The sequence below is a fragment of the Dendrobates tinctorius genome, unplaced genomic scaffold (assembly GCF_039654945.1).
Source record: "Dendrobates tinctorius isolate UK_male_01 unplaced genomic scaffold, ASM3965494v1 ptg000162l, whole genome shotgun sequence".
In the NCBI taxonomy this organism is placed as follows: Eukaryota; Metazoa; Chordata; class Amphibia; order Anura; family Dendrobatidae; genus Dendrobates; species Dendrobates tinctorius.
In genome coordinates, this window is record NW_027361829.1 from 26,024,118 (window position 1) to 26,048,860 (window position 24,743).

General features: G+C 43.6%; 1 protein-coding gene across 2 annotated transcripts in view; it reads right to left on the reverse strand.

The window, feature by feature from the left end:
• TRMT12 (tRNA methyltransferase 12 homolog) overlaps positions 1–24,743 on the reverse strand; it is a 154,488-nt gene that overhangs the window by 89,968 nt on the left and 39,777 nt on the right. For both annotated transcript variants that reach the window (XM_073549924.1, XM_073549925.1), the window contains exon 3: positions 3,432–3,600. In XM_073549924.1, the coding sequence (XP_073406025.1) occupies positions 3,432–3,600 (169 nt within the window). The remainder of the gene's footprint in view (positions 1–3,431; positions 3,601–24,743) is intronic.

A 24,743-nucleotide genomic window follows, 5' to 3' on the forward strand; every position in this document is an offset into this window, starting at 1 on the left:
GCTTCTTGTGTGAGCCTGGCTCCACATCACGCAGGGTTTGCATGCTGTCAGGGTACCTAGGATCTTCATTGCAGCCCTTATGGATATTCGATCTCGCCAGAGCTGACTAACTTTGCTCATGATGGTTTTTTTTTTTGTTTGTTTTTTTAACTTCCGGTAAAAACGAGATTCTTTTTTCGGAATCTAACATGACTCCCAGGAATTTTTTCTGGGTACCGGGCTGCAGGTCCGACTTGTCTTTGTTGAGGATCCAACCTAGAATCTCGAGCGTGGCAATTACCGAGACTAGTTGCTTCTTTAACGCCGATGCGGAGTGGGATATTACGAGGAAGTCGTCCAGGTATGGCACGATGATTATGCCGTTTTGTCTTAAGTGTGCTACGATCTCGGCGACCAGCTTCGTAAAAACCCGAGGTGCTGAAGCTAGGCCGAAAGGAAGAGCCTGGAACTGAAAATGGTAGTACCGGCTTCCTATTTTTAATGCAAATCGAAGGAATTTCTGAGGGTGAGGGTGGATGGGAACGTGATAGTATGCACTTTTTAGATCTATTGTGCACATTGCAGAGTTCCGATCTATCAGCGGGATGGTGGTTTTAAGGGACTCCATTTGAAACCTTTTGTATCGGATCCATTGGTTCAGCGGCTTTAAATTTATAATGGTCTGACTCTCCCCTGACGTTTTTTTTTTTTTACTATGAAGAGAGTTGAAGAGTGGCCCTGACCTCTCTGTTTCTGGAACCGGAACCTTCTGACCTTAACAGTTCTTTTACGTCTGCCCATATAGGGTCTATAAGGGTTTTGGAGCGGGGATTTGTAACTACAAACCGTGCTGGGGTTTTTTTTTTGTGAATTCGAGGGTATAGTCCTGGGAGACCGTATGGAGAATCCACCGGTTCTGGGAGATGAGAGTCCCCATGCCCCCGAGAAGTGTCTGAGGTGACCCCCTACTGGTATGGCGTCATTGTCTCCTGCTCTTGGAACTTTGTCCGGAGCGAGAAGGGGGGCCCTACTCTTTCCCCCTTTTGGGTATTCCCAGCGAGTTGATCTCCCTTTCCCTCTATATTCCTGCCTTTGGTAAGGACGGGACCTCTGAAAGGGAAAATATCATTGTTTTTTCCTCGGGAAACCCTTTTTTGTTATCAGAGACATTCTCCAGTATTTTATCTAAGGCCGGCCCGAATACCTTCCTACCTGAGAAGGGTATGGCACCATGCGGAAAGTAAGCAGAACAATGCATTCCTATGGGTGCGGGATCGCCGCGATTCCGCTAAATTAACGAGCATGCTGCGTTTTATACCGCAATGCGATTCCGCCGCGGAAAAAAATGCAGCATTAGCACAGCATTGCGGAATCCCATAGGAATGCAAAATCGCGCGTTTAAAACCGCCGCGGAAACGCGAAAAAAACGCGACGTGTGAACACAGCCTAACAATAAATAATTATGGTAATTCTAATTGACCTAAAACGGGAAAGGTTTATTCTGATTTCATGTCAGATATTGAGACAAACATGCATATGTGACTTTTTATATGGTGGATGTGAACTTCTGGCTTCAACTCTATACACTGCAAATGTTGGGAAGGGGTTAAATATGATTTTACATGATAGATTTCCTTTGTAGCTGGCATATTAGCACAATTAATGGGAAAATTCAGAGCCCTAATTAACCCCTTAATGTCCAATGACGGACACAGTCCGTCATCAGACATTTCCCCTGCTTTGATGAGGGCTCCGGCGCTGAGCCCGCATCAAAGCCGGGACATGTCAGCTGTTATGAACAGCTGACATGTGCCTGCAATAGGCGCGAGCGGAATAGTCGTCCGCCCCCGTGCCTATTAACTAGTTAAATGCCGCTGTCAAAGCTGACAGCAGGCAGTTAAATAGCATTTCCGGCCTCCGGGCCGGAAATGACGTCATCACCGACCCCCGTCACGTGATCAGGGGTCGGCGTCATGTTGCCTGGACAACCAGAGGTCTCTATGATTGTTCCAGGCATATGGCTTTCAGCGCCACCCGGTGGTCGGCGATGAAAGAACAGCAGTAAATCTGCTACATATGGGCGATCTGCTCATCGCCCATATGTAGCAGAGCCGATCGGGTTGCGCAAGCTTCTAGCCTCCTATGGAGGCTATTGAAGCATGCCAAAAGTAAAAAAAAAAAAAATGTTTAAAAATAAAAAATAATTAAAAAACCTAAAAAGTTCAAATCACCCCCCTTTCGCCCCAATCAAAATAAAACAGTAAAAAAAAAATCCCACATACACATTAGGTATCGCCGCGTTCAGAATCGCCCGATCAATAAAAAAAAAAAGCTCAAAACGCCAGAATTACGTTTTTTTGGTCACCAAGACATTGCATTAAAATGCAATAACGGGCGATCAAAAGAACGTATCTGCACAAAAGTGGTATCATTAAAAACGTCAGTCCTGCACGGAATAAAAAAAGCCCTCACCCGACCCCAGATCATGAAAAATGGAGACGCTACGGGTCTCGGAAAATTGCGCAATTTTTTTTTTTTTTTAGCAAACTTTGGAATTTTTTTTCACCACTTAGATAAAAGAGGACATAGACATGTTTGGTGTCTATGAACTCGTAATGACCTGGAGAATCATAATGGCAGGTCAGATTTAGCATCTAGTGAACCTAACAAAAAAGCCAAGCAAAAAACAAGTGTGGGATTGCACTTTTTTTTTGCAATTTCACGGCACTTGGAATTTTTTTTCCCGTTTTCGAGTACAACTCGTCCCGCAAAAAATAAGCCCTCACATGGCCATATAAACGGAAAAATAAAAAAGTTATGGCTCTGGAAAGAAGGGGAGGGTAAAATGAAAATGTAAAACCAAAAATACCCCTGGTCATTAAGGGGTTAAACAGCAGGGCTGAGGGCGTCTGCCAGGACCAAGCAGCTCCTGCTCACTAATGGCGATCCCATGATTGGTGGCGGTTAGCGCCTCCTATACAGTATAAAGAGCACTTGCTCAATGTATACTGCCATCAGGAAGGCAGAGATGGTAAGCATTCACCCTTCGTGACTCACTTATCTCGTTTTGTGAATTGTTGCATCGTATTACTCTGTATTGTCTTCTATTGTTTGCACGCGAGGTTCTGCAGGATATTAAAAACCATTCCTGCCTCCTGTATGAGGAGTCTGGCTGTGTATGACAGTCGACTCCCGGCTTCTGCTAGTGCAGCAGTCAACACTGCAATGACATTTTAGAACATCATTGCAGAGTTAAATGTGGGCCACCGGACGTTTAAAGTCGTTGCACCATTACATTCTTCCAATGATTCAGTCACAGTTAGTTCGCCTCCACAGCCACGAGAACAATGGAAACTTGTAATGGGGTCAACAAAGAAAAGTTACAGTATAATGCAGACAAAAAAATAAAATGATTTTGTATCTATTTTTTAATAAAAGAAACCAATACTTACAGCTATCAAAATTTTAATGCAGGAGCTTCCAGGGACTATATTGCTTAAGAGATCTTCTTGTACAAATTCACTAAATTTTTCTTCAAGAACTGGAAGAGCGACCATACCATCACCAAATTTCTGTGCACAATACCGACCATCGAGAATGTCTGCCTTCTCCAAATACTCTCTGCAATAAAAACAAAGAATAGAGAAATGTGTGACTCAATTATAACCACCACCAGCAGACAGAGGTCACTCGGGGTTCAGCTCATGAATGGCCACTAGCCAGGTAACCCTGATTACAACTACGGGGGACACCATAATTGTGGGTACAGGAGAACCTTAGCAGATGACCTCACCGTAACTGGGAAAAAAATCTCTACACAAAGACCAACACTGATATTACCGTCATATGGTGACATATAGTGGTAGATACCAGTCCTGCAGAACATGTAAGAGATTACAGCACAGTTATAGAAGGTGACTCACAGCTGATATTTCTCATGGAGTCATCACTTTTCCCATCTTTTCCATCTGGCCCAGACCAACATGACAACTTCTCCAGCCAGGACTGAGCTGCAGAGATTACAGCACAGGCACATCTGACTTCTCACATTTCTAGCACTGTCCACATCTATCCACAACCTGCACAAACTGCTCATCCTCCTGTCACCCCAATACTGAGCCACTGTCCCCATTACTGCACCTGTTGTGTAATACAAAAGCCATCCTCTAATGCCCCACATACTAACGCCCCTACTGTGCCCCTTACATACTAAAATGTCTTGTTTGTGCCCTCTAGATGGCAAAATTGCTCCCTATATAATGTCCTGTGCAAGTGTCTTAGAAAACATTGTCGACATTTTGTCCCTAGAACGTAATAATGCTCCATGTTAACGTTTGACAATGCATGTCCCTAGAACAATATTCCTTAAGTGTCCACTTAAAATTTAATAATGTCCCCTGAGTCCCCCCATGTACAGTATGATGCCCCTGCACCTCTCCAGTACACAGTATAGTATATATAGTATGCAGTATTGAGTGCACACAGCTCCCCTATACACAGTATGGTGGGCCCACAGCTCCCATATACACAGTATGGTGGGCCCACAGCTTCCCTATACACAGTATGGGTGGCCCACATTAGCTCCCATGCTGTATAATGGCCCCTGTACTAGTTTCAATAATGTATAATCGCCCCCTAATTAATTTCCACGCTTTATAATGGCCCCCGCATTAGTTTCCAAGCTGTATAATTGTACCAGCATAAGCTTCCAAGCTATACAATGCCCCCATAAGCCTCCATGCTGTATAATGGCCCCTGAATTAGTTCCCACGCTGTATAATGCCCCCATAAGCTTCCATGTTGTATAATGACCCCCGAATTAGTTCACACGCTGTATAATAAACCCTGAATTAGTTTCCACGCTCTATAATGGCCCCTTAATTAGCTTCCATGCGAAAGGGGTGGAGGTGGGTGTCAACAATTGTGGCAAATATGAGAAATATATGCAGACACTATTAGAGTAGCGGGATTTTATATCCAAAATGTAAATTCAAATTAGCAATGGATGAAATATAACTTTTAATCATATGTTAAAATAATTGCCAAAACATCACCCTTGTGAAAACATCACACCACCAACCACGACAACGAAGAAAACAACAGATAAAAGATATACTCACAGGATCTCACTGTCCTGAAGTAGAGTATATGGCCTCTATTTCAATGCCAAGTCTATATTTTGGAATGGTTACTGGATGGATAAGATAACTAAGTACACCAGGCTTCCACTGGAGCAAAATGCCAATATCACATTCATAAAGTCATACCATCAATCTAAGCGAACCACCAAAATTATTACTGTAAACTCTTCAAAAAGTGCTCTGTGCATATCATTAGATTTTTGAAAATCCTCCAAAATAGGCTCAAAAAGGGGTTTTATACCAATCATGGATTGCTTGCAAATGAGCACTCATTGCATAAATAGAGAGTTGCAAATTGGCTAATAAACATGAGGCCATGTGAATTATTGCAGCTTGCTAGAGGAGGCAGAGGGGAGAAAAAGTTATTTTTTGCAGAATGATCCTAACCAAGAACCATGCTACCTCACTACAACTGTGAGCATTCACAATGATCAATTAGCATGAACATATCAAAAATGCCACTTTAGTATGCTCTTATTGCGGCTTTTACATAGACGAGGAATCCAGTCTCTCCAATAGATTTACCATGACACTAAGCCCATGTTGCGCTATCAGTCTGGTATTGCCTGCCTCCAGATCACCAGATCCAGGTCCCCCCCCCCCCACTTCTTTCCCTCTTCCCTTCACGTATTTAATAGTTAAAACCCTGGACAATAAACCTCGCTCATAATTTTCTCATATCTCACTGGATATTATACACATGGTTGTTGCCACGGGGTGTTGTGAGATTTTCTGAATCATGCCACTCTTGATTTTTTTGTCCCCTAACATATAAAACACATTTAAAGTGGGAGACATGCGCAGACATAGAAACTTTTTATTTTAAGGAAAGTTTATTATGGTCTATTGTTTTTTGGAGCTGTATTAGGTTTTTTGAGGATTCCCAACGGCAAAGAGTTAATTTTGTGGACGGCGCGATGTTTATGAGGGCCGCAAGATAATGGATCTGAACGGGAGCTTTTTTCGCTCTAAACTCCTGTTGATCACCATAGCGACAGGAGCGTTCCATAGGCCGGGTATGTGTGATGTCACTAATAGCGTCCGTCAACTGGAAGCGCGTCACACACCGGGGGCGTGTCTTTGAGTGACGCGGCCGCCAGTGAGTGTTATTTCAACCACGAGAGTGGGGGACTACGGTAAGGCAGCCGGATATCTTTGCTAAGACTCCCCTGATGAGTGTACTTTAACGAAACGCGTCGGGAGACGCAATCTGGAGGCAGGCAATACCAGACTGATAGCGCAACATGGGCTTAGTGTCATGGTAAAGCTATTGGAGAGACTGGATTCCTCGGTACCAGGTGAGATCTGTCTATGTAAAAGCTGCAATAAGAGCATACTAAAGTGGCACTTTTGATATGTTCATACAAATTGATCATTGTGAATGCTCACAGTTGTAGTGAGGTAGCATGGTTCTTGGTTATGATCATTCTGCAAAAAATAACTTTTTCTCCCCTCTGCCTCCTCTAGCAAGCTGCAATAATTCACATGGCCTCATGTTTATTAGCCAATTTGCAACTCTCTATTTATGCAATGAGTGCTCATTTGCAAGCAATCCATGATTGGTATAAAACCCTTTTTTGAGCCTATTTTGGAGGGTTTTCAAAAAACTAATGATATGCACAGAGCACGTTTTGATGCGTTTACAGTAATAATTTTGGTGGTTCTCTTAGATTGATGGTATGACTTTATGAATGTGATATTGGCATTTTGCTCCAGTGGAAGCCTGGTGTACTTAGGCTGGTTTCACATTAGCGCTTTTGTGCGCAGCGCATCGGGCGCACCAGTGCGCATGCGCACTGCGCACCTATATTTTACATGATGTGCGCATGGTCTTGCGCATATTTGCGCTTTCGTGCGCATGCGTTTTTTTGTCTTTTGCGCCAGGCGCGTCAGACGCAACATGTTGCATTTTTGGTTCCGCCCTGTCTCGTTAAAACAACGCATGCGCACGGAATGCGCACGGAAAGCGCAAAAACACCACATTGGAGCCTATGGGAGCGCAATACTTGCGCATGGTCTTGCGTTTTTATGCGCATGCGTTTTTTACATAAACATGACTGAAATTTGGTCTAGACAGTAAAAAAAAAAAATTGAACCAAGGTGATAAAATGGTGTGGGCACTGGGATTCCACAATACTTTAAGGATTGCTCACTAGTGGACACACAGCACAAGCTGCACCAATGTAAGTATGAAAAACCTAATGTCTGGCTGAAATTTCAATACATTTCTATGTACTTATGTCTCTTTTATTTTTTATTGCAGCATGTCTTCATCTGGTGAAGAATATGTCCCCGGGACAGGGCAAGAGGCAGAAGAAGTGAGTACTATGCTTCCGTATGGATTTGAAAAAATAAACACATGTGATTAATTTTTTTGGTTTAATTTTCAGAGCTCATCCTCCATCACGCCACCACCACCGGAGGAACGGCAGGAGCAGCAAGGCCAAGTGCGGGCGGGTAGACGTGATGTAAGTACAGACGGACTGTTTTTTTTTTTTTTTTACTTATTTTCTAGTCTGGTTTTTTTTTTTTTTTTTTTGGTATTTTTTAGTTTTTTTTTTTTAAATTTTCATGGTTGTTTTTTTCGATGTTTGTTGTTTTTTTTCCATTTATTTCCATTTAAAACAAATAATTTTTTCATGGATTGTTTATCAATATCTAGGGCTCAAAGTGTGTATGTGTGTGTGTGTGTGTGTGTTTGTTTGTTTGGGTATATGGGCACGGGACTATGGGATGGAGGATATATATGATGGGTATATGGGCACGGGATAGAGGATATGTATGATGGTATATGGGCACGGGACTATGGGATGGCGAACATGTATCATGTGTATATGGGCACAGGCATATGAGATGGCGAATATGTATGATGGGTATATGGGCACAGGACTATGGGATGGAGGATATGTATGATGGAATATGGGCACGGGACTATGGGATGGAGGATATATATGATGGGTATATGGGCATGGGATGGAGGATATGTATGATGGTATATGGGCACGGGACTATGGGATGGCGAATATGTATGATGGGTATATGGGCACAGGCATATGGGATGGCGAATATGTATGATGGGTATATGGGCACAGGCATATGGGATGGCGAATATGTATGATGGGTATATGGGCACAGGACTATGGGATGGAGGATATGTATGATGGAATATGGGCACGGGACTATGGGATGGAGGATAATTTTAAATTTATATAACTAGCCACAGTTAGTTACTATGCCCGGGCAGCGCCGGGCTCTTCAGCTAGTTATCGATATTTTTTTTTAAAAAATCTTTCAAAGATTAATGTTTGTCTTTCTTTTCTATTATTATTATTATTATTTATTGTTATAGCGCCATTTATTCCATGGCGCTTTACATGTGAGGGGGGTATACATAAAAACAAGTACAATAATCTTAAACAATACAAGTCATAACTGGTACAGGAGGAGAGAGGACCCTGCCCGCGAGGGCTCACAATCTTCAAGGGATGGGTGATAATACAGTAGGCGAGGGTAGAGCTGGTCGTGCAGCGGTTTGGTCGATCGGTGGTTACTGCAGGTTATAGGCTTGTCGGAAGAGGTGCCTTTTCTAGGCTCCACAGCGGGAGGAGGACCTCGCCCTGGACAACGACGAGCTCATCCGTCTAGTCCAGGAGCGATTCCCGTTGTGGGACACCCGTCACCAACTGCACTCGGACAACGTGGTGATCCGGCGGCTCTGGAACGAGGTGGCCGCATCGCTGATGGATGGCTGGGACAACGCCTCTCCCCGGGTCCGCAAGGATTTTCGTAAGTATTTAAATGCAGTGTGATGCAGCAGTGATCTTGGCCGGGATCACCCAACTGTGTGTGATGCTATTAACTCCATGGAGTTTCTATCATCACACACAGTTGGATGATCACAGCCTCCAGTGCATAGTCTTACTTTTTTTCTTTTTTTTTTTTTTTCCATCACAGTGAACAAAGTCAGAACCCGTTGGCGCTCGATGAAGGACCGCTTCAACAGGGATATCCGTCAGGAGAATAAGGTTCGCAGTGGTGCTGCGGCAAGGACCGGCACGAAGTACCGATACCATCGTGCCTTGGCATTTTTAAGACCGGTCCTTGCCTCCCGAACGTAAGTATTTTCTAGTTGTATTGTGTTTTATTCTGTGCTTTTCTATTCCACAGGAGTTGGCGATTGTTAATTTATGGTAGTAATTTCTTTCTTTTCTTTTCACAGCACCTGGAGCAGCACCCTGCAACCTGGTCCCGAAGCGGTCCTTCATCAAGCTGCCCCGGACCCCTCCCAGCCATCCATCAGCGAGGAAGCACCTTGCAGGTCTGCACCACAGTCATCTGGAGACCAGGAAGCTGGTCGCTCAGGTGTTCCCCTGTCCCAGGTCTCTGCCACTGGTTTTGCGGGCACTTCCCGCCAGCAGCGGCAGAGGACCTTGGACAGGCCTCTCATGCCCGAGTTCGTTGAATTGAGCTCGGTCTTTCAGAGTAGCCTCAAGGCACTCTCCGATAGACTTGAGAGTGGTTTCCTCCTTTTGGACCAACGCTACAAGTCTATCGAGGGTCGCCTTGAGCGCCTGGAAGACGACCTCGCCAGACCAGCGCATCATTTTTATACCCAAATAGCTCGGGACACGGCGGAACACCTTACCCCTGACCTCCAGTTGACTGTCATGCAGGCCTGCAACAATGCTTTTATGCAGGCTATGCAGCAGAGTAGGATTATGCAGCAGTCAGTGGTGGCATTTCCACCGGTGCCACCACTGACTCGTTTTACAGCATTACCTACTTCTGCTGCATATCACTGCACAGCCACCACACTTCCAAGCCTCGCCGGACACCAATATACCGCCCCAAGTCCGAGTGCAGCTGGACACTTACCCGCCAACACCATGCCAAGCGCTGCTCCTGCCTGGCCCACCACTGCTGCCGCCAACACCACTGGATGGCCCGTCGTCACCACCCCTGCCTTGAGCGCCGCAACCACCACCACCAGCGGGAGGACCACCCCGGTATGGACCGCCACAGCCACCACGCCTGCATGGACCGCCACCACCACCACCACCACCACCACCTCGGAGCAGCATCAGCTGGGGGACCCGCATTCAATATTTACGGCCCCTGCCAGGACATCCACCACCTCCAGCATGCCACAGCTGGAACAAGATCCTGGCAGGCGGTCAACAAGTGCCAGGCGGTCCCCCAGCTCCAGCCAGTCCCCAGCCTCCAGGCGTTCCAGAGGCTCAAGGCAGTCCAGAGGCTCAAGGCGGTCCAGAGGCTCAAGGCGGTCCCCGGGGTCTAGCCAGTCCTCAGGCTCAAGCGAGGACAGCAGGAAGACGACGGGCCACCGTCCTAAAAAAACAAAGAGGAGGACTCTTACCCTCCCTCCTCCCTCACCTCCCACTTCACAACTTTCCTTGCCTCAGCTCCCTTCCCCCACTTCTTTGGTTCCTCCTTCCCCTAGAACCCCTTACTCCACCCAAAGCCGTTCCTCATCCCTCCACACCCCCCAGTTTCCAGCAACTAAAAAATAATTTAAATAAATGTTATATTTTTTTTTCAAAATAATGTTTGGTTATTGTGTCTTTCGCCGCCTGCACACACTGCGCCCTACACTATGGTTTGTTTTTCTTTACTTTCTACCGGATGGTCAGCCATCCAACTCTGAAAGGGATACTATATTTCTTTTTTTTTTTTTATATATATATATATATATATATATATATATATATATATATATATATATATATATATATATATAAAAATAAAACAAAAATGAAATATAGTATCCCTTTCAGAGTTGGATGGCTGACCATCCGGTAGAAAGTAAAGAAAGGGAAACCACCAAAAAAAAAAAAAAAAAAAAATATATATATATATATATATATATAAAAATATATAAATATATATTTATATAGATATATATTTATATTTTTTTTTATGGTGGTTTCCCTTTCTTCAATTTAACCTGGGCAGATGAGTAGTGGAGTTTGTTAAGACACAGTACACTGGGTACAGGTATAAAAAACCATGTATTTTATTTTTAACAAACAACAAAAATATTAAACCATTTGATCCTGCCATGCTACACGACCAACATCGGATAAAAAGTAGTCCGCAAATTGGTCCCTCATTTGGGCAACTTCGACTGAGGACCGAAGAGGGTGCTGAGTAAAATCTGGCAAAGGGTTGGCAGCAGGCTCATCCATGTCAAAGTTCGGCCGCTCCTTTGCCATAACAAAATTGTGGAGAACCACGCATGCCTTCACGACCTCATCAACTGTTTCCATTTTGAGATTGATGGCGGTGCTGAGAATTCGCCATCTGGACACTAGAATGCCAAAGGCGCACTCTACAGTCCTGCGAGCCCTCGTAAGCCTGTAGTTGAAAATTTTCTTGCGGTGGTCCAAGTCACGGCTGGAGTACGGCTTCAGCAGGTTTGGGCACATCTGAAATGCCTCATCCCCAACCACTACAAATGGCAGTGGTGGAGTTTGGGTTTGGGGAAGAGGCCGTGCCAGTGGAAAATTGAAATGGTTGCCGTACAACCTCCAGCCCATATCAGAGTTCTTAAAAGTCTGTGAATCGTTGCCCCGTCCGAATGCCCCTATGTCCACCGCCACAAACCGGCAGTCTGCATCCGCAATGGCCATTAGGACTGTGGAAAAGTACTTCTTGTAGTTGTAGTACTCGGAGCCACTTCTTGCGGGTTTTGTGATGCGGATGTGCTTCCCGTCCACCGCTCCTAGGCAGTTCGGGAAATTGCAGACTGCCCAGAATTTCTCCGATATTTGAAGCCACTTTTCGGCAGTGGGCAATGGCAGAAACTCCGGACACAGAACATCCCACAGAGCCCTGCAGGTGTCGGCAACAATCCCAGATAAAGTTGAGATTCCCAGCCGGTACTGGAAATGCAGGGATGAAAGACTCTCTCCAGTTGCCAGGAACCTGCCAAACATAAAAAGAAAAAATAATTATATTTCTGTCTTGGGTATTACTAAAAACACTGAAAATAAAAAAGTACATGGCCTAACTATTTTGCATGTTTTTTTAATACAACATAGCAAAAAAACATTTTATAAAGGCTTGGGATTAGTACATGCCAGAAGAAAAACCATTATGCAAAAAAGCAATTTCACAAAAATAATGTTAAAAATCAATAGCCAAAAAAAACCTAATTTTTTGGACCAAAAAAAAAAAAAAATAAAAAGCCAAAAAAATTATGCAAACATAACAACATACATACCGTAAGGTGACAAGGAGCCTTTCTTCGGGAGGAATGGCACGCCGGAGCTGAGTGTCCCTTCTCCGGATGTTTCCTTCAACCATACCCAGCAAGTCAAGGAAGCTTTCCTGGGACATCCGTGTATAGTCAGCAAATTTCTCCGGGTTTTCCTGTAGCTCGCTGTACAGCGTGTGATATGCTCCACGGCTTGGCCGGAGTTCGATGATTGGATGCCTCCAAAACCGACGCCGCTGCCGTCTCTGCTGTCTCTCCCTCTCCCTTTCTTGCTGGCAACAAAAGACATACGCCTGAGACAGCGCAATGTCAAGATCCAGCTTGAAGCGGAAATTATCCAGACGCAAGTCCATCTTGACACCGGAAACAGCAGCAAAATCTGATGAATTCAGCAGTACAGGGTCTATAAAACATTCCAATGAAACACGCCCACTGGTGACCCATTGGTGGTCAAAGATTTTGCTATTGTGAAATGTCACACCTAAAAACGAATGCGCATAAAAAACGCAACCGCATGCAAAAACGCATGTAAAACGCAAGTAACACTGCGTTATTTTGACGCATCAGCGTGCGCATGAAGAAAAAAAAACGCACATTTGTTTTGCGTTTTTCTTTGCGTTTTTTTATGCGCACGATGCGCTGCGCAAAAAAACGCTAATGTGAAACTAGCCTTAGTTATCTTATCCATCCAGTAACCATTCCAAAATATAGACTTGGCATTGAAATAGAGGCCATATACTCTACTTCAGGACAGTGAGAACCTGTGAGTATATCTTTTATCTGTTGTTTTCTTCGTTGTCGTGGTTGTTGGTGTGAGGTTTTCACGAGGGTGATGTTTTGTCAATTATTTTAACATATGATTAAAAGTTATATTTTATCCATTGCTAATTTGGATATGTAGACACTATACACCCATATTCAAGTGACAACCTACCTATATGGGAAAAGTAAATAGTTCAGTACAAGAGAATCAGATCATATAAGAAAATGTACACAAAAATTGCGTATAATGAAAAATGCATACAAATCTTTATTGATAGAATAATACAAAAATGCATAATAGACTGACAAAGTAGGAAACCACAAGATGGCGCCACAGATCACAAGAATAACGAATTAGGGAGACAATCCCACTGTGTGCCAAACAATGATAACTCAATTGAATATATCCTGATACTACACTGCTTGCAGAATTAGGCAAGTTGTATTTGAGAGGATTCTTTTTATTATTGAACAACAACTATGATCTCAATCAACCCAAAAGACTCAAATATCAAAGCTTAATATTTTTGGAAGTTTGTGTGTTTTTTTTTTTAGATTTGGCTACCTTTGGAGGATATCTGCTTTTTCAGGTAACTATTACTGTGCAGAATTATTAGGCAACTTAATAAAAACCAAATATATGCCCATCTCACTTGTTTATTTTCACCAGGTAAACCAATATAACACAAAATTTAGAAATAAACATTTCTGACATTCAAAAAAAAAAAAAAAAATCAGTGACCAATATAGCCAATATTCTTTACAATGACACTCAAAAGCCTTCCATCCATAGATTCTGTCAGTTGCTTGATCTGTTTACGATCAACATTGCATGCAGCAGCCACCACAGCCTCCCAGACTATGTTCCGAGAGGTGTACTGTTTTCCCTCCTTGCAGATCTCACATTTTATGAGGGGCCACAGGTTCTCTATGGGGTTTAGATCAGGTGAATAAGAGGGCCATGTCATTATTTTTTCTTCTTTTAGACCTTCACTGGCTAGTCACGCTGTGGAGTATTTGGATGCATGTGATCGAGCATTGTCCTGCATGAAAATCATGTTTTTCTTGAACGATACCGACTTCTTGCTGCACCACTGCTTGAAGAAAGTGTCAACCAGAAACTGGCAGTAGGTCTGGGAGTTGAGCTTCACTCCTTCCTCAACCCGAAAAGGTCCCACGAGTTCATCTTTGAAGATACCAGCCCATACCAGTACCCCACCTCCACCTTGCTGGCGTCTGAGTCGGAGTGGAGCTCTCTGCCCTTTACTGATCCAGCATCGGGCCCATCCATCTGGCCCATCAAGAGTCACTCATTTCATCAGTCCATAAAACCTTAGAAAAATCAGTCTTAAGACATTTCTTGGCCCAGTCTTGACGGTTTATCTTATGTTTCTTGTTCAAAGGTGGTCATTTTTCAGCCTTCCTTACCTTGGCCATGTCCCTGAGTATGGCACACCTTGTGCTTTTTGATACTCCAGTAGCGTTGCAGCTCTGAAATATGGCAAAACTGGTGGCAAATGGCATCTTGACGCTTGATTTTCCTCAATTTATGGGCAGTTATTTTGCGCCTTTTTTTATCAAGATGCTTCTTGCGACCCTGTTGGCTATTTGCCATGAAATGCTTGATAGTTCGGTGATCACGCTTCAAAAGTTTGGCAATTTCAAGACTGCTGCATCCCCCTGCAAGACATCTCACAATTTTTTACTTTTCAGAGTCTGTAAAATCTTTCTTCTGACCCATTTTGCCAAAGGAAAGGAAGTTGTCTAATAGTTAAGCACAGCTTATATAGGGTGTTGATGTCATTAGACCACACCCCTCCTCATTACAGAGATGCAAATCACCTGATTTACATAATAGGCAGTTGGCTTTCAAGCCTATACAGCTTGCAGTAGGACAACATGTATAAAAAGGATGATGTGAATAAAATACTCATTTGCCTAATAATTTTGCACACAGTGTAGTGTCCTAAGTCTCATTGAGAGTAGGGTAATTCACAACCCATAGATAGAGAAGCACATGTAGTACAAGAAGGCGGCAGTGCGTCGAAACGCGCCGGGGCCTGGCACCACCACCCACATAAGGTAAGAACTTGTACCACATGTGCTTCTCTATCTATGCTTGTAAATTACCCTGCTCTCAGTGAGAATTAGGACACTAGTATCAGGGTATATTCAAATGATTTATTGCTATGTTCACTCCTGATGTTCATGCTCCTAATAAAATAGCTTAATATACGATGCATGCAAGTGACCTTCACATCTCTACAAGTGGCACACTATGACACATGTACAGTGGGATGAGAAAGTATTCAGCCCCTTGGCTTTCTATCTACTTTGTCACGTTACAACCTGTGTTTAAATATTTTTGTGATCCGATTTGTGTGTTATGCAGCAGCACTAAATAGTCTAATTAAATGAAGTGAGAGAAATATTGGCATAAATTAAATTTATGGGATCAAATAACTTAAAATTAGCAAGTGCATATGTATTCACCCTTTTCGCTAAGAAGCCTCTAAAAATTTCTGGTGCAAACAATTACCTTTATAACTTCCATGTTTAGTGACAGGACGTCCACCTATGTGCAATCCAAGTCTCATGCCTGTCAGTATATATACTTTACCTTCTCTGAAAGGCCACAGAGCCTGCAACACCATTAACCCCTTCCCGACATGCGCCGTACTAGTACTGCTCTGTGGGAAGTGCATTCCCGCAAACAGCAGTACTAGTACGACGGCACGATCGCGCAGCCTCACGCTGAGCGCCGCGGCGATCGCATGCGGGTGACAGCTGTATGTGACAGCTGACACCCCGCAGCAATGCCCACGATCGGTGCTAGCACCGATCAGGGGCATTTAACCCCTCTGATGCTGCTGTCAGTAGTGACAGCGGCATAGAGAAGCATCGCACAGGGAGGGGGCTCCCTGTGCGCTTCCATCAGAACGCGATGCTATCACGTTGTCCTTAGGGTCTCCATGGAGACCCCTGGCACCAAGTTCGCCACGGGGTCCTTCCGGGTCATTCAGTGAGGTGGCCTTTTTTTTATGACAGCAAGCCTCCAAGCCAACAGTATATAAAAAACAAAAAGCAATTCTTAAATTGCTGGTTTTTGATCATTCTGTCCCCCGAAAATCAGAATAGAAAGTGATCAAAAAATGTCATGTGCCTTAAAATGGTACCAATAAAAACGTCAGCTCATCCCGCAAAAAACAAGCCATCATATGACTCTGTCGACCAAAATATGAAAAAATTATAGCTCTCAAAATATGGTGATAGAAAAACTAGTTTTCGCAATAAAGAGTCTTTTAGTGTGTGACAGCTGTCAAACATAAAAAAAGGTATAAATATGGTATTGCTGTAATCGGACCGACCCGAAGAATAAAGTCGACTAATCACTTATACCGCACGAGGAATGGCATAAAAAATAAATAAAAGCAATTCTTCACATGCTGTTGATTTTTTCATTCTGCCTCCCAAAGATTGAAGGGTTGGCGCACATTTATCCTGCACTCTGTGCTGAGCACTTACACTGGGGTTTCTGTGTAAATCTCTGAAATACGTGATTCAGACAGAACCCCCCCCGGTGGAAAATTCCCTATATGAGGCAGATGAAATCACTGTGGACACCATATAACCCATGATCGGCGGTGTCCATGTTTTTAGGATTGCAGTTTTGTGCACTTCTGAAAAGGACACCTCTGAACAGAGGCCAGACGGAGTCCAGAGTAAATCTGCTGCCTCATTATAGTGAATGAATCCCTCGGTGGATTCATTTGTCACGTCACTCAGAGCATACCTCCCAACTATTGAAGAAAAAGAGGGACAAAGGCTGCGGCATGCGCAGCACGCCATGGCAAATTTTAGGCCAAGTCTCCGACCACACCCATTTCCATACCCATTTAGCACTGCTGATCACACTGACTGGTACTGAGGGCACAGTGGCTGGTACTGTGGGCACACTGGTACTGAGGAAAAGAAAGAACAGAGAGAAAGAAAGAAAGAACAGAGAGAAAGAAAGAAAGAACAGAGAGAAAGAAAGAAAGAACAGAGAGAAAGAAAGAAAGAACAGAGAGAAAGAAAGAAAGAACAGAGAGAAAGAAAGAAACAGAGAGAAAGAAAGAAAGAACAGAGAGAAAGAAAGAAAGAACAGAGAGAAAGAAAGAAAGAACAGAGAGAAAGAAAGAACAGAGAGAAAGAAAGAACAGAGAGAAAGAACAGAGATAGAGTGGAAATAAAGAAAGAACAGAGAGAATGAAAGATGGGAAAGAAAGAGAAAGAACAGAGAGAAAGCATGGACAAAAAGAACAGACAGAAAAAGAAAGAAAGAAAAAGGGGAAAGAAAGAAAGAACAGAGAAATAAAGGAAGAAAGAGGGGAAAGAAAGAACAGAGAAAGAAAGAGGGAACGAAAAAAAGCAGAGAGAGAGAGAGGACGAAAAAAGAACAGAGAGAAAAAAAGAAGGGAAAGAAAGAACAGCAGGAGAGAAAGAAAGAGGGGAAAGAAAGAAAGAACAGAGAGAAAGAGGAAAAAAATAAAGAAAGAACAGAGAGAAAGAAAGTAAGAACAGAGAGAAAGAGAGAGAGAGAGAGAGAGAGAGAGAAAGAAAGAAAAAGAACAGAGAAGGAAAGATTCTAAAAAGATACTAAAGCAGCCCGGCTCCCATTGTAGTGCCCACCTGAGTCTCCCGATGCAGGACATAGCATGATACGCTCACATGGCCGACATCCCCGAGTCCAAGGCGATCCCGCTGTCCGAGCTGTCAGAGGACACGGTGATTGATCTGAAGCATTCCCTGAATTGCCTCCATGGTTCCGTCACAATCTCCTCCCGAAATTACCTAATTTCCAGTCAGCTTCTAGCATGTCACTTCCGGTGGAACGTCACATGCAAATTTTAAAGTGCTCCTCGGGGCTCCGCTGTGTAGTCCTTCTGTGTCTGCGGGAAAAGTAAGCTCCCAGCCGGGGCAGACTCTCAAAATCGGGACTGTCCCACTGGATCTGAGACGTTTGGGAAGTATGAATGCTCCCTACCATAGACCTTGTACACGCACGGCTCCGCACACCTCATACACACGCGGCTCCACTCCGTACACCTCGCACACATGGCTCCGCTCCGTACACCTTGTACACAAACGGCTCCACTCCGTACACCTCGTACACAAACGGCTCCGCTCCATACACCTCGTACACACGGCTCTGCTACATCCACCCTGTAACCCCCTTCTGACCCCACACAAACTTCCCCCATCCAGCACGATGACAACCAGCACAGCAGAGTTCTGCATACAAGGAGGCCCCTGATCATGTGACCCCTGACTCCGAAGAGAACAGTCTAGCGACGTCATTGCTGGCTGTGAGGGGTCTCTCTGGGATGGCTAGGATGGGGTGCATGGGGGGCGTGTAGCTTATCTCAGTGCAGTACGGGAAAAATAGACTCCCGGGCAGGACAGCGGGGGGGGGGGGGGGGGGGGGGTGTTTCAAAATCAGGACTGTCCTACTGGATCCGGGACGGTTGGGAGGCTTGCTCACAGATTTAAATGGAAACCCCAAAGTAAGTGATCAGCGTAAGGCACAAGATAAATGTGATCCCAAACGTCATGTAAAATGTTCCCAATAAAAACTTCAACTCAATCCACAAAAAAAGGAAGTCTCCACTCAGATCTGTCATCTGTTAACATAAATATAGGGTGCTTCCATGTTACTGGCAGCACAAAGGCTCTGGAAAAGCGAATTGGTTCCTCATTCGCAAAAAAAAATTTCAGCAAATTCTCCGCTCCCAAATGCAAATGCCCCCCTCCCTTCTGAGCGCCAATGTGCCTAAACAATATTGAGTGCCCACATGTTTGGAGTTTCTGTAGTGAGGAGAGCCCACCTAATTTACAGGTGTGTATCTCCAGAAGCATGAGCTGGGAATCAGGGCTGTGGAGTCGGAATAAAATGGACCGACTCCGAAAATATATAATAAATTGGGTACAGTAGTTGAATGCAGAATGTGCTGAATATTTTTTCATAGGAATTTGGGAAAGTTATGAAATGTCCTTTAAATGGCTGTTCTATTCCTGATCCAAGGCTACATTCACATACAGCGTTTTTTGAGGACACGTTTTTCAGCTGCAAAAGCAGATCAGCTTTTTAAAAAACCGCATCACCTGAAAGGTTTTTGAGCTCATAGATAATGTTTTCAATAGCAAAAGTAGATTAGAAAAATGCCACACAAACTGACATGTTCATTCAGCCCAAAAATGGATCCTCACAAAACGATGTGTCTGAATGTCATATGTTGAAACCCATTGACTTTGCTGGGATGCCCAGAGTCACTGCATTTTACTGCAAAAAAAGGATCCGCAAAAACGCTGTGTGAATCATGGCCGTAGCCAGCGAGGGGCAGGGGGGGCAGCTTCCCCCCCTAGAAGCAGTGGCACGCACATATCAAAACTCACTTGTATGCTGCAGCGCTCCCATCCTGCACCGGCTCCAAACTGCAGAGGTCAATCTCCCCTCCTCTGTCCTGTCTTCGGCCATCTTCACCAGAGAGAGGAGGGGGAGGAGTGCCTGCCCTGCTCAGGATCTGATTCCTGGGCCCCGAACTGGAGAAAGTGAGAAAGTTGTGCACACGCTGCAGCTGGCAATAAGAGATAGTATGCAAAAGGGACATGCTAGAAATCCGATTGGAAAAGTGAGGAAATTGGTTATTGCCGCCAGAATCTCTAAAATTGATTCCATCTTGAAGAGACGTGCTGAGAAAGGGGCAATTGTCGATCAAGCCACTCGGTGGGGCAGCACTTATTTAATGATTGAGCGATTGCTTGAACTAAAACCGTTTCTTATAGATATGGCGAACCCTCAGGTAACCCTAAATGAAGGTCAATGGACACACTGGTGGCTGAATTGAAGGAATTGCTTAATCACCCATTTACCGGGACTAAAAAAATTACAAGCTGAGGATGTAACTCCTGGCATTTTCATAAGGGAGTGGAAGAACTTGCTATTTTGCCTGTCCCAAAGAGGAGGTTTAATCGCAGATGGCATTTCGGCTTCAATGAAACGGACAGAGACACAGCTATTGGAAAATAAAATTTTTCTGGCAGCTGTTTATGTGGACCCAAGACATCGTATACTGCTTGATGATCAACAGCTTACTAAAGGAAAAGAAGCTCTGACTGAGGTTGCAGTTAGGATGAGTGGCCTACAGGACTGCCAGGCGCAAGAGGACTTGGGTCCTGACAGTGCTACTGCTGCCATATCTTCATCCTCATCAAAAGAGGAGTTTGACTTTGACAAGTATTTGGATGACATGGAGCAGGCAAAGTGTTGCCGCAAGGAAAAAGATTTCACTCCGTCTCCTATTGCTAGCAGACTGACTATATTTCAGCAAAATGTTTCACTTGCTCTTAAAGAAATAGAAAAATTCAACCGTTCATCAAAACTGACATGAGGCAATTCCTTTATAACCAGAAATTGTTAGAGATGTTGCCCATGTGGTTACGGCTTTGCCTCCAACCCAAGTTAGTGTAGAGAGGTTGTTCTCTACCCATAAAATTATTAGGTCAGATTTGAGGTCATCTATGAAGGAGGATCTGATGGAGGCAATACTATTTCTTAGAACAAATTCACAGACTGCGCAAATGTTAGTGTTTTTGTTGAAAACTGTTTTTTTGCCATTTACATAGTTTATTACATAAAATATATATATATATACATATATATATATAAAATCGATATTACATAGTGTATTACATACTTACAATTTATTACTGTTTGTGTTCTAAAGTTGTATTCCAATAAAGATATATTATGTTCTAAATATCTTGATTATTGTATCATAAAAATGATTAAATGTCTGATGTCCACATTGTACTACAATAAATTTTTCACTTGAATATATGCAATATATGTGGGAGTCGGAGTTGGAGTCGGAGTAAGGGAAATTGAGGAGTCGGAGTCACAGATTTGGCTTACCGACTCCACAGCTCTGCTGGGAATAACGTACTGGTCACTACAACGGCAGTTCGCAATTTTCACTCAATTGCTGCCCGTTTCTAGAAAACACCCATGGAGTCAAAACCGTCACTACATCTGTAGATAAATTCCCAAAGGGTTATAATTTCCAAAATGGGGTCACTTGAGGGAGGTTTCCACTGTTTAGGCACCTCAGGGGCTCTCCAAATGTGACATGGCATCTGCTAATTATTCCAGTAAATTTTACATTAAAAAAATGGCGCTCCTTCTCTTCCAAGCTTTGCCGTGCGCCCAAACGGTAGTATTCCCTCACATATGGGGTATCAGTGTACTTAGGAGAAATTGCACAACAAATTGTATGGGGCTATTTCACCTGTTACCCTAATGAAATTGCAAAATATTGAGCTAAAAAAAGATTTATTTAGGAAAAAATGTGATTTTATTTCCACGGCTCTACATTATAAAACATCTGTGAAGCACCTGTGGGTTCATGGTGCTCAATACACATCTAGATAAGTTCCCTAAGGGGTCTATGTTCCAAAATAGTGTTAATTGTGAGGGGTTTCCACTGTTAAGGCACATCAGGAGGTCTTCAAACGCGACATGGCGTCCGCTAATAATTCCAGCATATTTTACATTCAAAAAGTCAAATGGCGCTCCTTCCCTTCTAAGCCCTGCCAAGCGCCCAAACAGTTGTTTTCCTCCACATATTGGGTATCTGCGCACTCAGGAGAAACTGCACAACAAATTTTATGGAGCAATTTCTCTTGTTACCCTTCTGAAATGCCAAATTTGGAGCTAAAAAAAGATTTATCTGGGAAAATTTTTTTTTTTTATTTTCATGGCTTAATGTTATAAACTTCTGTGAAGCACCTTTGGGTTCAAGGTGCTCAATGCACATCTAGATAAGTTCCCTAAGGGGTATAGTTTAGAAAATGATCACTTGTTGTGGGTTTCCTCTGTTTAGGCACATCAGGGGCTCTCCAAACACGACATGGCAACCGCTAATAATTCCAGCAAATTTTACATTCAAAAAAATGAAATGGCGCTCCTTCCCTTCCGAGCCCTGTCGTGTGCCCAACAGTAGATGTCCCCCACATATGGGGTATCGGCATGTTCAGGAGAAACTGCACAACAAAATGTATGTCTATTTCCGCCTGTTAACATTGCGAAAGTAAAAAAAAAAAAAAATTAGGTAAAAAGGAAAATTTTTGTGAAAGAAAAGTAAATATTTATTCTTTCCTTCTACATTCCAAAAATTCTAGTGAAGCACCTGAAGGGTTAATAAACTTCTTGAATGTGGTTTTGAGTACCTTAAGGGGTGCAGTTTTTAGAATGGTGTATTTTTGGGTATTTTCTGTCATATAGGCCCCTCAAAGTCACTTCAAATTTGATGTGGTCCCTAAAAAAATGGTTTTACAAATTTTGCTGTTAAAATGAGAAATCGCTGGTCAACTTTTAACCCTTATAACTTAATAGCAAAAAAAAAAAAATTGTTTCCAAAATTGTGCTGATGTAAAAAAGACATGTCGGAAACGTTATTTATTAACAACACTGCTCAAAAAAATAAAGGGAACACTTAAACAACAAAATATAACTCCAAGTAAATCAAACTTCTGTGAAATCTAACTGTCCACTTAGGAAGCAACACTGATTGACAATCAATTTCACATACTGTTGTGCAAATGGAATAGACAAGAGATGGAAATTATAGTGGTTCTGCAGGTGGTGACCACAGACCACATCTCAGTATCAATGCTTTCTGGCTGATGTTTTGGTCACTTTGAATGTTCGTTGTGCTTTCACACTCATGGTAGCATAAGACAGACTCTACAACTGGCTCAGGTAGTGCAGCTCATCCAGGATGGCACATCAATTCGAGCTATGGCAAGAAGGTTTGCCGTGTCTGTCAGCGTAGTGTCCAGAGGCGCTACCAGTAGACAGGCCAGTACACCAGGAGTTGTGGAGGAGGCCGTAGGAGAGCAATAACCCAGCAGCAGGACTGCTACCTCCACCTTTGTGCAAGGAGGAACAGGAGGAGCACTGCCAGAGCCCTGCAAAATGACCTCCAGCAGGCCACAAATGTGCATGTGTCTGCACAGTTAGAAACCGACTCCATGAGGATGGTCTGAAGGCCCGAAGTTCACAGATGAAGGTTGTGCTCACAGCCCAACACCGTGCAGGATGCTTGGCATTTGCCACAGAACACCAGGATTGGCAAATTCGCCACTGGTGCCTTGTGCTCTTCACAGATGAAAAGCAGGTTCACACAGAGCACATGTGACAGACGTGACAGTCTGGAGACGCCGTGGAGAGTGATCTGCCTGCAACATCCTTCAGCATGACCGGTTTGGCAGTGGGTCAGTAATGGTGTGTGAGGTGACATTTCTTTGGAGGGCCGCACAGCCCTCCATGTGCTCGCCAAAGGTAGCCTGACTGCCATTAGGTACCGAGATGAGATCCTCAGACCCCTTGTGAGACCATATGCTGGCGCAGTTGGCCTTGGGTTCCTTCTAATGCAGGACAATGCTAGACCTCATGTGGCTGGAGTGTTTCAGCAGTTCCTGCAAGATGAAGGCATTGAAGCTATGGACTGGCCTGCCTGCTCCCCAGACCTGAATCCAATTGAGCACATCTGGGTCATCACGTCTCACGCCATCCACCAACGTCACGTTCCACCATAGACTGTCCAGGAGTTGGCGGATGCTTTAGTCCAGGTCTGGGAGGAGATCCCCCAGGAGACCATCCGCCGCCTCATAAGGAGCATGCCCAGGCGTTGTACTGTAGGGAGGTCATACAGGCACGTGGAGGCCACGCACGCGCACACACACACACAATACTGAGCCTCATTTTGACTTGTTTTAAGGACACTGCAGTCCACTTTAATTTTGTGTGCGACTCCAAATCCAGGCCTCCATTGATTAATAAATTTCATTTCCATTGATGATTTTTGTGTAATTTTGTTGTCATCACATTCAACTTTGTACAGAACAAAGTATTCAATGAGAATATTTCATTCATTCATTCAGAACTAGGATGTGTTATTTCAGCGTTCCCTTTATTTTGAGCATTGTATTTTGTGCGATTTGACTCTGATTTAAGGACATAAAAATTAAAACTTTGGAAATTGCAACATTTTCGCCAAATTTCCGCTTTTTTTTTTTTTTTTTAACAAAGAAACGCAAGTCATACCAAAGAAATTTTACCACTATCAAAGTATAATATGTCACGAGAAAACAGTCTCAGAATCAGCGGGATCCATTACAGAATTCTAGACTAATGACCTCAAAGTGACAGTGATCAGAATTGTAAAAATTGGCCTGGTCAAAAAGGTGAAAACTGTCTTCGGGGTGAAGGGGTTAACAAGAGGCACCACTAACCAAACACCATGAAGACCAAGGAGATCGCCAAACACCACCATGAAGACTAAAGAGATCTCCAAACACCACCATGAAGATCAAGGAGATCTCTAAACAAGTCAGGACCAAGTTGTTGAGGAGTGCAAGTCAGGGCTGGGTTTTAAAAAATATCCCAATCTCAGATGATCCCCCAGAGTACCATCAAATCCATTATCATCAAATAGAAACATCATGATACCACACAACAAACCTGCCAAGAGAGGGCACCCCACCAAAACTATCAACCCGGGCAAGGAGGGCTTTAATCAGAGACA